The following is a 13,544-nucleotide window of genomic DNA, read 5'->3' as shown; positions in this document are numbered from 1 at the left end:
CCTGGTATAATCATACTTTCAACTATTCACCTCCAACTGTCTCAACAAACACACATTATAAACCATCCCCAACTAGCAATAGATTCATAAAAGTCCAGTAGACATGTACAGCAACAAAAGTTAGAAAAACTTTGTGTTTTGAGAGGGAATGGATTACAAGATTACAGTGGTGTTGTTTCAGAAAGGAAATTGTTGAGACCAGATCTGGAATACTATGTACAAATATGGTCTCATTATTTAAGGAAATATGTTAATATATTGGATGTCACTCTGCAGTAATACCTGGAATGGCCAGGTTGTCTTATGGGGAAAGGTTGCACAGGCTGGGCTTGTATCCAATGGAGGACAGAATGAAGTGTTTAAAACAAAAAGGTTGCCCATTTAAAACACATGGGGTAAAGTGCTTTCGCCCAAAGAGCTCTTGGTCAATGAACAGTGAAAACAGACTTTTTTTTTAAAGTGGAGATCGAGTTTTGTAACAGGGGCAGGTTTATATGGATAGGTTAGAATTCATAGCTGAGATGACAATCTAATGAGCCATGATCTTAGTAAATGGTGGGTCAGGCTTGAGGGTCAAGTGACCCACTCCTGCTCCTAATTTCAATGTTCACACCATTCATTCTTTCCATTCTCATACTTCCTTTTTCCATCTCACTCCCCTCATCCCAAATTTCAACAATACCAGTTTTGAAATGTTCATCGAGGCTCAGAGCATTCTTCTCCATATCATGTATGGAGCTGAAGGAGATGGGGGAAGATCTTAAATGGATTTCTTGCACTGTATTTCTTGGGAGATGGACACAGACAGGCAAAATAGCAGTGAAGTCATGGACTGTATCCAGATTACAGGATAGGAGGCTGTTTTGAGCCAAGGATAAATCCCCAGCACCTGACAAGGTGTCCCTGGGACACTGTGGGAGGCTAGTGCAGAAATTGCAGGGGCCAGGTAGAGATACTTAAAACAATCTTCACCACAGGTGAGGTGCCGGAGGAGTGCATGATTGACTTCCGAAAGGCAATGTGTGAGCATTAAAACCACTTTACTGAATTGAGACCTGCTCCGTGTCAAAGTGCATCACACACACACACACACACACACACACACACACACACACACACACACACACACACACACACTCACTCACTCACTCACTCACTCACTCACTCACTCACTCACTCACTCACTCACTCACTCACTCACTCACTCACTCACTCACTCACTCACTCACTCCTGAAGAAATCATAGGGAGATCAGTCAAAAGCTGAAAAGCAGAACCTTAAAGGTAGTATTCTCTGGATTGCAGCCCATGCCATGTGCCAGTGAGGGCAAGAACAGGATGACTTGGTAAACGAACGTGTGGCTAAAGAATTGGTGCAAGGTTAGGGGTTCAGATTTCTGGATTGCTGGGATCTCTTCTGGGGAAGACCTTCCAAAAAGGATGGGTAACACCCAAATTTGAGAGGGACCAATATCCTTGTTGGCAGGCTTGCTAGAGTTGTTGGAGAAGGTTTAAACTAACTTGGCAGAGTGTCAGGGCTGTTGGTATACATGTTGATGCAGTGTGTAGTAAAGCTGTGAGGAAGGATAGGTAGTTGACAGGGTAAATTTGCAGTCAGTGGGATGGGCTGAGGTGGGTCTTTAAATTAAATAGTAAGGAGATGAGTCCAACGGATTGGGATAAGTGAGGATAAAGTAAAAGAGAAGGAAACTGCAGGAGAGGTTGCTGAAGGCTCCCTTCAGAATAAAGAAACAAATTTAGGAAGGATAAGAATTTAACTTCATGTAACATGGGGTAAAATTGAAAAAGGTGATGAATACGGGACTGAAGGTGTTGTATTTAATGCACACAGGTAGATGTGCTTGTAGTGCAATTAGAAATTGGCAGGTATGGCACTGTGGGCATCACTGAGTCGTGGCTGAAAGATCATAGTTTGGAGCTTAACATCAAAGGATACACATTGTATCAAAAGGACAGGCAGGTAGGCAGAGGGGGTGGATGGCTCTGTTGGTAAAAAATGAAATCAAATCCTTAGAAAGAGGTGACATGTATGTACTTTGATAACACATTTACTTTGAACTTTGAATGTTGAATGATTAGAAAGATATGGACCAACGTAGGCAAATGGAACTGAGCTCAGGGGACCAAATTTCAAAGTAAATTTAGAATCAAAGTACATACAACTGTATATGTTACCATATACTACCTTGAACTTCATTTCCTTGCAGGCACTTACAGGAAAATCAGAAGTACAATAGCAGTTACTAAAACTATACATAAAGACCAACAAACAGCAATGTATAAAAGACAAATAACAAAAACTAATACCAAGAACATGAATTTGAAAGAGTTCTGTAGAACACAGAAACAGCTCAGAGTTGTGGTGAGCGAAGTTATTAACCATGACAGTTCAGGAACCCGGTGGCTGTCGGGTAATAACTGCTCCTGAACCTGATGGTGTGGGAACTGAGGCTTCTGTACCTCCAACATGATGGCAGCAACGAGAAGAGAGTTTTGTTGTGACAGCGCTCCCTGTAAATGTGCTCAATGGTGGGGAGGGCTGAGTCTCCTTTGTCTACGGTTCCCCGAGTTTGTTTACAAAAGTTGCAATCCCTGAACTGCAACGTCCACAGCAGTCTGCAACTTTACAAAGGTGATGAAAAGGAATAAGCTGTAGGCTGGAATACCAGAAATGGCACAAAGTAGAAAAATGTATAGTGTCTTGATAGAGTCATACAGCACAGGGACAGGTCCTTCACCCCAATTTGCCCACGTCAATCCTTGCCACCCTGAGCTCAGTTCTATTTGCCTAAGTTTGACCCATATCTTTCTAATCATTCAACATTCAAAGTAAATTTATTATCAAAGTATATACATGTCACAATATACTACCCTGAGGTAACAACAGAATCAATCATACATCACAAAGACTGACAACCAATGCAGAAAAGAAGTCAAACTGCAAAAATAATAATAAGTACATAAATAATATCGAGAATGATTTGAAGAGTCCTTGAAGACAAGGCCACAAGTTGTGGAATCAGTTCAACGTTGAGGTGAGTGAAGTTATCCACGCTGGCTCAGGAGCCTGATGGTTGAAAGGTAATAACTGTTACTGAAGCTGGTGGTGGGACCCAAAGCTCCTGTACCTTCTACCCAATGGCAGCAGCGGGAAGAGACCATGGCATGGATGGTGGGGGTCCATGATGATGGATGCTGCTTTCTTCAGGCAGAACTCCTTGTGGCTGTGCTCAATGATGGGGAGAGCTTTGACTGTGGCTATATCCACCACTTTTTATAGGCTTTTTCACTCAAGGGAATTGGTGTTTCCATACTGGGCCATGACACAACCAGTCAGAATACTCTCCACTGTGCATCTATAGAAGTTTTAGAAGACATACTGTATCTGCACAAACTTCTAAGAAGGTAGCAGTCCAGATCATGCTGGAAGCTTTGCCAGCCTTGCTGTCCATTATCCACAAAGATTCTACATCTTCTGATCCTGTACTCCGACATCTTTAACCTCTTGCTGCAGCTGTCTGAGGTACACAACTGCTTCAAGCAATCAACTTGTTTCAATGAGTATTGTCCAGTAGCACTGTGATGAAGTGCTTTGGGAGGATGGCCATGAAACATAACAATTCCTCCTTGAGGAATAACTTGGATCTGCTCCAATTTGCCTACTTTCAGATCCATTTCATTGGTTCTTCTCTTAATCCTGGAACATCTGGACAGTGAGGATGCGTACATCAGGATGCTCTTCAGTCATTGCAGCTTAGCATTCAATATTATCATTCCCTCAAAATCAATCAATGAGGTCCAATAACTCCTTGTGCAAATGGATCCTCAATTTCCTCACTTGCTGATCCCTGTCAGGTGCACCATACGGCTGTGTGCTTAGCCCCTGCTCTACTCACTTTATACTTATGAATGTGTGGCTAAGCACAGCTCCAATGCCATATTTAAGTTTGTTGACGACACTACTGTTGCTGGCCAAATCTGAGGTAGTGATGAAAATTATAATGGAGATTGAAAATCTGTCTGGTTTTGCTGACATTGGGTGAGAGGCACCACTCAAAGAGCTGATTATTGACTATAAGAGGAAGAAACCAGAGGTCCATGAGCCAGTCTTCATTAGGGACTCGGAGGTGGAAAGTGTCAGTAACTTTAATTCCCTTAGCATTATTATATCAGAGGATCTGTCCTGGGACCAGCATGTAAACATTAGAACAAAGAAGACACTTCTACTTTCTTGGACACTTGAAAGATTTGGTGCGTCATCTGAAACTTTAACAAACTTATATAGATGCACGATGGAGAGTATTCTGACTGGCGTTTTCATACCAGGTCATGATGCCCAAGAATGGAAAAACCTTCGAAAAGTGGTGGACACATCTACAAAGAGTGTTGCCACAAGAACGCAGCATCCATCATCAAGGTCCCACACCACCAAGTTCAGGAAGAGTTATGATCATCAGGCTCCAGAATCAGTGTGGATAAGTCCACTCACCTCAACGCTAAACTGATTTCATGACCTATGGACTCACTTTCAAAGACTCTACAAATCGTATTCTCAGTATTATGTTTTTATTATTACTTTCTGTAATTGCCTTCTTTCGCACGATGGCTGATTGTTAGTCTTTGTTTGTAAGTGTTTTTCCATTGACTCTATTGTATTTCTTTGTTGTAATGTGAATGCCTGCAAGAAAATGAATCTCAGGGTAGTATATGGTGACATAAACATACTTTGATAATAAATTTACTTTGAACTTGAACTTTAAACATTAACACAATACAGTTTTTTTAACAATTCTGTTAATTTGATTAAACTGGATCTTCTCTAACAAAACACGCTGACTTTCTTAGATTAATCTTCTCTTTTTGAAATAGATTAATCTTATTCCTCAGACATTTTCCTCAATAACTTTTGTATCTCGTCCTCTCAGCATTCGACATTCGTAAGTGACTGCTCCAGCTGTGACTCCCTGGTGCACTCTTCCATCACCCACCATTGCACAACCCTGCTCATGGTTCCCTGTAACCACAAGGCATGAACCATTTGTCCACTTTTCATTTCCTGCCATCAGGGACCCGAACTGAAAAAGCAGCACTTGTAATTCTCACGTGCTGTGCTGTTCTTTCTGCGCTCTATGTGTTCTCTGCAATAGAGAAACCAAATGCAGCTTCGGTGAGTACTTAGCAGAACAGCTCAGTTCAGTCTGTAAGGGTGATCCTGCACCCACCACATCCCAAACCTAAACCATCTGGTCTTGCACTTCTCTGAGGAAGCCCAACAAAAGCTCAAAAAGGAACATCTCACCTGACTACATGGAATTCAGGAATTTCAGATGACCAGATTTGTTTACTATCATAGAGCTACAGAACACTGATAAGCAGGACCATCAGCTCAACTCACCCAACCCAAAGTTGTTTAACTTAGATAGTCCCATTTCCCCGTGACTGGCCCCATCTCCCAAACTTTTCCCATCAGTGTAGCTGTCCAAATGTCTTTTATGTCATAATTGTACCCACTTCTGCCACTTCCACTGGCAGATTGCTCCACGCATGCATCACCCTCCCCATGCACTGAAAGGTATTGAGTTATGGGAAAAAGAGGAGGGCAGGAGGTTTGCTCTGAGAAAGAGCATTCAACACAGATATTGTTGAAATCAGAAACCCCAAAAGACTTGTTGAGTACAGGCATTAAAATCATACAGAACCACATTGACTTTCAAAAAGTCTGAAACAGGCACTCACCTGGATAAAGTCTGGAAATTGTTTTTTACAGGAGGGACAGGTGAAACAGCCGTTAGTAACATGAACTGCAACGTGTTCTTTGAGGAGATCCAGCCTATCAAAAGATTCTGTACAGAAAATACAGGAGTAGGTTTTCTGATCAGAGTGGAACTTCATGTGTGAATCACGTGCTGAACTGTTTATGAAGCCTTTGTTACAGATATCACAGGTCAGTGGGTAGTTGCCCTCCCGCCCATGGAAATGCAGGTGCTGATCCAACTTCTCTTTCTCCCGAAATGCTTTCCCACAGTGAAGGCATTTAAATGGTCGAAAAGTTTTACGTATAAAGAGATGATGGAGAGCAGCATTCTAAAGAAAAAAAAAGGAAAAGGCATTTATACATATACATTCATTTTAAAAACACAGTTGTTATAATATGCTATCACCCAGTAAAATCCCACAAGAGCACACATGTTATTGAAAAATACTTTAAAACGACAACTGCTGTAAATCGAGATAAGAATCAGAAAATGCTGGAGAAACTCAGCAGTTCAGGCAGAACCTGTGGACAGAATATCAGAATTTACATATTGTTTCTGCTAAGATGACATTAACCACATGTTAAACATTTCTCCCTCCACAGAAGCGGCCCATCTGATTCAGTATCCCCTGCATTTTCTGTTTTTTTAAATTCCAGCCTGTTATTTTGTGGACAATATAAAGATAAATGGAGGGGCAGGGAGTGTCGAGGAAGCACGGAGTCTACAGAAGGACATAGACAGATTCGGAGGATGAGCAAAAACAGTGGCAGGTGGAATACTGCGTGGGGAAGTGTGTAGTCAGGCACGTAGGTAGAAGGAATAAAAGGCATAGACTATTTTCCAAATGGGGAGAAAATTCAGAAATCAGAGGGGCAAAGGAACTTAGCGGTTCTCATGCAGGATTCCCTAAATGCAGATTGAGTCAGTAGTAATGCAATGTTAGCAATTGTGAGAGGACTAGTATGTCGGTAATCTAACAGTCCAAGAGGAAAACTGAAGATTTGAGAAGAGGCATAATGAATGTATTATACATTTCAGGCTTTCACCTGACATCCTTCATTCTAAGATTTCTTGATACAAGCTTTTGTAAGAGGGTGTAAGGTTTCCCTGATTAATGTAACTCAGTTGCATCAAAGGAAAGTTACTTCCTCAGGACAAATGAAATGTCCACCAAATGGTCCAGTCAACTCAGTGCTGAAAATCCAAAATTACTACATCACTCAGTGGTCAAGGTCTACACTCAAGATTTACCCAAAAACAAAATAATGCAATGCAAACATCAGGAGAATACATTACAGTTGAGAAAGGAGTGATTAACAGCCAACTGGATGTGTGTCAGTAGATCTATAAAATATTCAAGAGATGTTCCAACTTCTCTCAGCAATCTCTGATTGTTTTGGTCTCTGGTGAACATTTGAACTTTTTTTATTTCTCATTCATCCCCCACAAAAACATGATGAAAAGAGAGTTGAAAATAACAGTTAAATCACTGGATCTGGAGAACATTCTCTCTGAAGATTAACTCATCTCTTATGGTAGTGACACAGTCCTAGAAACGTACATCATGGAAACAGCCCATTTGGCTCAACTCATCAATACTGACCAGCGGGTACCTTTCCATATAAATCACATTGCCTAGCACTTGGCTTGTAAACTTCTATGCCTAAGTGATTGAAATATTCATCCAGGCACTTCTTAAATGTTGATGGTGACCCTGTTTCAGCCACTCTCAGTCTCCCATGTTGGAAACACAAGGGAGTATAGATGCTGTCCAACCTTGGATCTTGTCAAAGGCCTGACTGAAATCAATAATAAAAAAAAACGCATACACAAGACTGACAATCAATATGCAAAAGAAGAAAAACTAAACAAAACAAAACCTCAATCCCTACCACCTACACTGACATGAATGCATTGTCTTTGAACTCTTTCTCCTCTGAATGTTTCCCCACTATGCAGATCTGGGCTCACCTGCAAGTAGATGCACCCAATCTACCTTTGTAATATCCTCCCTTATGTTAATGAAAATTAGATTTCCTCCAGTTTAAGACATTTATTACAGAACATGAATTATAGTACAAACCATATGACGCAGAGCAGCCATGACAATTTACCCAACTTCACACTCTTAATTGCAACTATTCCTGTTTATTTTGAAACATAAATATCAGTCTTTTGCATTCAGACATGATAATTGGAGGACAACTAAACTATATCTCATCTGTAATGCTTAGTATATTAATGTTATTAACATGGTTGGTCCACTAATGTTTTCTGTAGTTGTCTCCTTGTTTTACATACAATATCTAATGAAACATTGTCTACTTGAAAATTACACAAAACTAAAAATGAAGATGGTAAGACACAAGGAAGATTAACTAATGCAGACAACGTGAAGAGCCACAAGGCCAACCCCCAGATCCATTAGTCTGACTTCTCATTGTTTATTAATCTTAATTATATGGGTTTGAGAGCATGGTTTTCCAACAAATGCACCAGGATATAAACAGTGTGGAAAAGCAGAGCCATTCAAAATTAAATTGCATCCAAATTTAAAACCAGTAAGTGACTTATTTAGGACAGATATCAGAAAGATTTTCTTCTGATCTACAACACCAATTCTGTTTTCAAAAGAAAGGAGAAGGTAGCAACTACATGGCAATGATCCTAAAAAAGACCTGCAGTGTGCTGTGGGTGGCAGAAATTGAAGTCAATCCTATCATTCATACTATTTACGTAGTAACCAAGATAATGCAAGAATATCCAATGATTTAATTAAACATCTGTATTATAAACAGACACACAGAGATTAGTAAAGGCATGACTCAATAGCCCATTTTAATTGAGAATTTAATCATTCGATGCAGGGACACCAAGTGGAAGTAGAATACAAGACAAGAATATTCTCACAAGAATTTCTCAAAAGTTAAAAGCTGAACCATGGTTTTGCCAACATGCTTAGACTAATAAAAAACCCACCTGAAAATCCACCTGCGAAGCATATGGAAAAAGAAAATACTGATAAAGTTAAATACTACAACCAAAACTGCCACTAAATCACTTAAACAACTTCAAACATTTTAATTAAGTACAGTCCATGCAAAAATTAAATAAGATTAATGACAACACTATTAAAGAGCTATTCAGACAACTTTTATATAATACATTCCACAAACACTGTATTTAGTTGTTAACCAGAAGAGAGTTGGATATCATAATAATCCTTTGACAGATTAGAATAGGAAATGGAAGTGTCAATTCCTCAATCTAGTTGCTGCTATAATGTATTCAGCATCTACCTGCTGCAAGATCAGATTTTAATATTGATGCAGGTTCTTGACAAATACCCAAGCAACGAAAGTTTAAAAAAAAACAAATGCAAATGCTGGAAATTTAAAACAAACAGATATTGACAAAGGGTCTTCAACTTGAAAAGCTAACTGTTCCTCTGCCAATAAATGCAGCTTGACCTGCCAAGCATTTTCAATTTTTGTATTAAATCTTCAGGTAAGTTTTACACAAGTAACATTGTTAACTCTCATTTAAGAGCACAAATTGCCAGTTATCAATGGATACTCATTATATAGTAACCAACTCACCATTAAAAGAAATTCTAACAATAAAATAATTTTTAAAAGGTTGAGTTATTTTAAATAAGTAACAACAAAACTACCAGTACATTACTGAATGCAGTCTCTCAAATCATATTTAAAATTAGTTTTTGAAAGAGGAATTTTGCTAATGCCCATTTTATTAAATTATTGTTATTGTTGAAGATAAGAGATGAGGAGAAATGTGTGCCATCCATTTAGGACGGTTGGATTGAGGGGAGGTTTCTCTGGTGAGGGACACTGAGGTTGGGCTTGGGGCTTTTGTTCGAGAGGAGATGAAGAGGAAAGATGCCAGAGAGAAGAGGTTGTAGGATTTGACCTGGAGCAGGGCCGTAACTCGACAAAGCCCGGGTGGGATTGAAGGAGGATCGGTGAAGGGAAACTGTGAGTTCCAACTTGTGCACATTAGACTGTTTCAGTAAAATAGGCCTTTTTTTTGCCCTAGTTCATATTTTTTTTTACTGTTATGCTGTATGCATTTCATTTTGTGCTATATGTATTTCATTTGGCAGTTCTGTAAGAGCAGCTTGCTCCATTTTCAGCTTGTTTGGGTTATTGTTGAAGATAAGAGATTAGGAGAAATGTGTGCCATCCATTTAGGACGGTTGGATTGAGGGGAGTTTCTCTGGTGAGGGACACTGAGGCTGGGTTTGGGGTTTTTGTTCGAGAGGGGATGAAAAGAGAAGACACAGGAGAGAGGAGGTCGTAAGATTCGACCCGGAGCTGGACCGTGATTTAACGAAACCCGGGGTAAGATCAATTGAGCATTGGTGACTTGGAGAACCTGTAAGCTCCAACTTGTGTACGTTAGACTGTTTCATTAAAATGGGCCCTTTTCTTGTTTTGTTCTTTTCTTTAGTAACCTTTGGTCAAATTAAAATTCATAAATATACTCTTTTAATCGTATGTGGTGTACTGTCTGTTATTTCGTGGCACTAATTTGTAACAGGGTAGCGAATTACACAGCATCCACACAAACAGGGGTTTGGGGTGGGAGAGCACCTCAATCTCGAGATTGGCGGAGCTGGAGGTTGCTTTCCCTAGGCTTACACAGCCAAGGAAACCGGGGGTTTCACACTTTCCTCATTTTAAATCTCTTACTGGCACTTCCAGCGTACTATTTTTAAATAATTTCAGTTCTGATCCAAATTCTTATTGCCAATGGCAATGGCTTCCTATCCAACTATCACATATGCAAACCAGGTCCTTAATTTCAATCCTGTTTAATTCTAGATTCATTGACAACAGAGTATCTTAATTTTAAAAGTAAGAATCTGCAAATGATGTTGGTGATTACCCGTATGCGTTTGTTGCGCCGCACTTCCTCCCCAGGGCCAGTGGTTGTTTTGTTATTAGCAATACTCGAATCATTTTCTGGCTGCTCTAAGCTATTTGACGAGTCTTCCTCTTGATCCATTCCATTAGCCACAGGTTCATCTGTGTCTTCAAGGCGCCGCTTCACAGCAAGCTGTAGTGCCTGATTGTGGTGAATAAAATTGGAAATAAACCAACACAAAGACATTAGGCAAATTGGATTGACACATTTTTCATTGTGTTTTGCGATTTTGATCCAAGATGAAATACTTGCTTCATTAGCAATTGCACTTTCATCATTAATATCAAATACGTCTAATTCTTCCAAAAACACTACAAAAATGTTGTGCAGGAAAAAGGATTGACAGGAAATTTTATCTCATTATTAGGTGAGTTGCAATGATAGCTACCATAACTTCAGGCCTGACACATCCCACATAACTGATCTTCACTGCTTTTCTCAAATCATCAGCATACAAACTTACAAACAATTTCTATGGTAGGTACTCTACCACATTAGCTGTTACATTATGCAGTATGTATTACAGATATAACATGTGTTTGTATGGTAGTTGTGAATATATTTCCCATTTTTGGTCTTTGTATTGTTTTCGTAAAAAGACCTAGCTTTGCATTACTTAATGGAATTACACAGAGCTTGATGAAATGGACAAAGGAACAATAGAAACACACTTAAAATGCTGGAGGAACTCAGCAGGCCAGGCAGCACCTATGCAACTGAACAGACAGTCAACGTTTGGGTCTTGTCTCTTCATTTCCATAGATGCTGCCTGACCTGCTGAGATCCTCAAGCATTTTGTGTGTTGCTCTGGATTTCCAGCTTCTGCAGAATCTGGTGCAAAGCAACAATAAGAAAATGTACAACAACTTGGACCTTGGGAGACTATGTGATTAGACTATGTGACTTTTTTTTATGTGATTAATGTTTTAAAAGTATTAAGGAAATATAGCATTAGACAGTAAAGGTTTCCTAGAGGACCTGAACAAGAAATTCTTGTTTATATCAAATATCTTCAGTTATAAACAGGAAAATTGCTCCATCAAATGAGATTTCCGAATCTATAACTACCTTACAAGTAACCAAGTTTAAATTACCTGTCAATAATTCGCTGACAGATCTTGGTTCAATACAAGATGATTAAATCAGGGGAAGTGTGGTTAAGAATAGTGAAACAGTTTGTGCTCTTGTCTATAAATATTTTAAGAGAACTATTTTGATAAGCTGACCACTCCTGATACATAGAAAGATGACAGAGAGACTTTTCACATTCCTTTGAAGTAGAAAGTTGGCTTCCGTTGATGATGCAAGTGACAGGATACAAGAATACGATTCTGAGTGTGCAAATATGATTGGCTTCAAGTGGACAACAACCAGGTGGAGCTACAGTGCTAAAGAGCAGAACTCTGACATGAACAGTTGTTTAATAACAGCATACTATGAAATGATTAATGTGGTTCAGGCACATTGTAGAGGCATAGATTTCTAAAGCATTCAGACAAAATTAAACATAGATATTATAAAGACAAATCAAAGATGGGAATAGATGGACTTTAGACAGGGACAGTTGAAGTTAATGAGAGATAACAATATGATGATTGCTGACTGGATGGAAACATTTAGAAACGAGCACTGATAAAAACATTTATGCCCATTTCCACAATGCATCATTGTTTTTAATGTATTAAAAGTACTTAATGGAGAAATTATGAAAGCAAGCATGTAACCTATAAATAGCTACGTTGCACAAGGATATCATATCCTCAAGTGGAGAATATACAGAGTTTTCATTACAAATCAATATGTTGAAAGGTAGATCATTGATCAATTAGGAGTAAAGTTATAAAGGTTGAGGTATTAATTACACAAAAATATTAATAATATGGCAAAAGTATTTTTGTCAAGGAGGAAATAATGTAACGGAAAGAAGGACACATGGTTGGTGAGACGGCAGTGTTTCATTATAAAACTTCGTTGAATTTATTTTAGTAGAACATTAAAAGCAAAGTTCTTGTATTAACACCAGTTTCTCTGAAGGAATAAATAAACACGTCATTAAAGTAGGATGTATATAAAAGACAGGGAGACCCTGTTATAGGTACCTTCAAACAGATAAGATTTATTTAGATAATTAAATTGATGCCCTCAGCAAGGGATTAGATGAGGTTGTCTAAACAGGATACACCAAGATTACTTGAATGAAGACAAAGCTGAAAATGACTCACAGCTGTATTAAGCAAATCAAACAAGAATTGATTGAGAAACATGCTTGCTTGTTACTGGATCATTCATGCCTTGAGCTAATTGGAGGTTAGGGAGGAACTCAGGAAAATTACAATCACCAGGACAGTGGTACTGAGCAATTTGTTGGAGCTATGGGCTGACAAGACTTTGGGTCCAAATGGACTTCCTCCCAGGGACCTTAAAGTGGCCAATGAGATAAGTATTGTATTAATTAAGTTCTTCCAGAATTGCATGAATTCAGGAAAAGTTCCAGTAATTTAAAATAGGATATTTAATTCTCTTATTCAAAAAATATAAAAAGCATAGAACTGAAGTCAGCAAGTTTAACTTCATTCACAGAGCAAATGTACAATGCTATTAGTAAAGTAATTACATCAGGCACTTACAAAGATAAGGCAAATCTACACAGTTTTGTAAAAGGAAAAAATCACATTTTTCCAAATTATTGAACTATTTGAAGGTGAACTGGTGACTATCAGTTTTTTCAATCCATTTAATAAGATGCCATAAGAGCTATTACTCTGACATAGGATGCAACCATTTTGTCAACCTAGTCTGTGCCAATTCTCAGAATAATCAG

General features: G+C 38.9%; 1 protein-coding gene across 5 annotated transcripts in view; it reads right to left on the bottom strand.

Annotated features, from left to right (window-relative positions):
* prdm10 (PR domain containing 10) overlaps positions 1-13,544 on the bottom strand; it is a 146,750-nt gene that overhangs the window by 48,697 nt on the left and 84,509 nt on the right. For all 5 annotated transcript variants that reach the window (XM_073029612.1, XM_073029616.1, XM_073029617.1 and 2 more), the window contains 2 exons: positions 10,685-10,864; positions 5,757-6,104 (listed from right to left, as the gene is read on the bottom strand). In XM_073029612.1, the coding sequence (XP_072885713.1) occupies positions 5,757-6,104; positions 10,685-10,864 (528 nt within the window). The remainder of the gene's footprint in view (positions 1-5,756; positions 6,105-10,684; positions 10,865-13,544) is intronic.

The sequence above is a fragment of the Hemitrygon akajei genome, chromosome 26, assembly GCF_048418815.1.
Source record: "Hemitrygon akajei chromosome 26, sHemAka1.3, whole genome shotgun sequence".
NCBI classification, from domain to species: domain Eukaryota; kingdom Metazoa; phylum Chordata; class Chondrichthyes; order Myliobatiformes; family Dasyatidae; genus Hemitrygon; species Hemitrygon akajei.
This window is presented reverse-complemented; position numbering and strand designations above follow the sequence as displayed.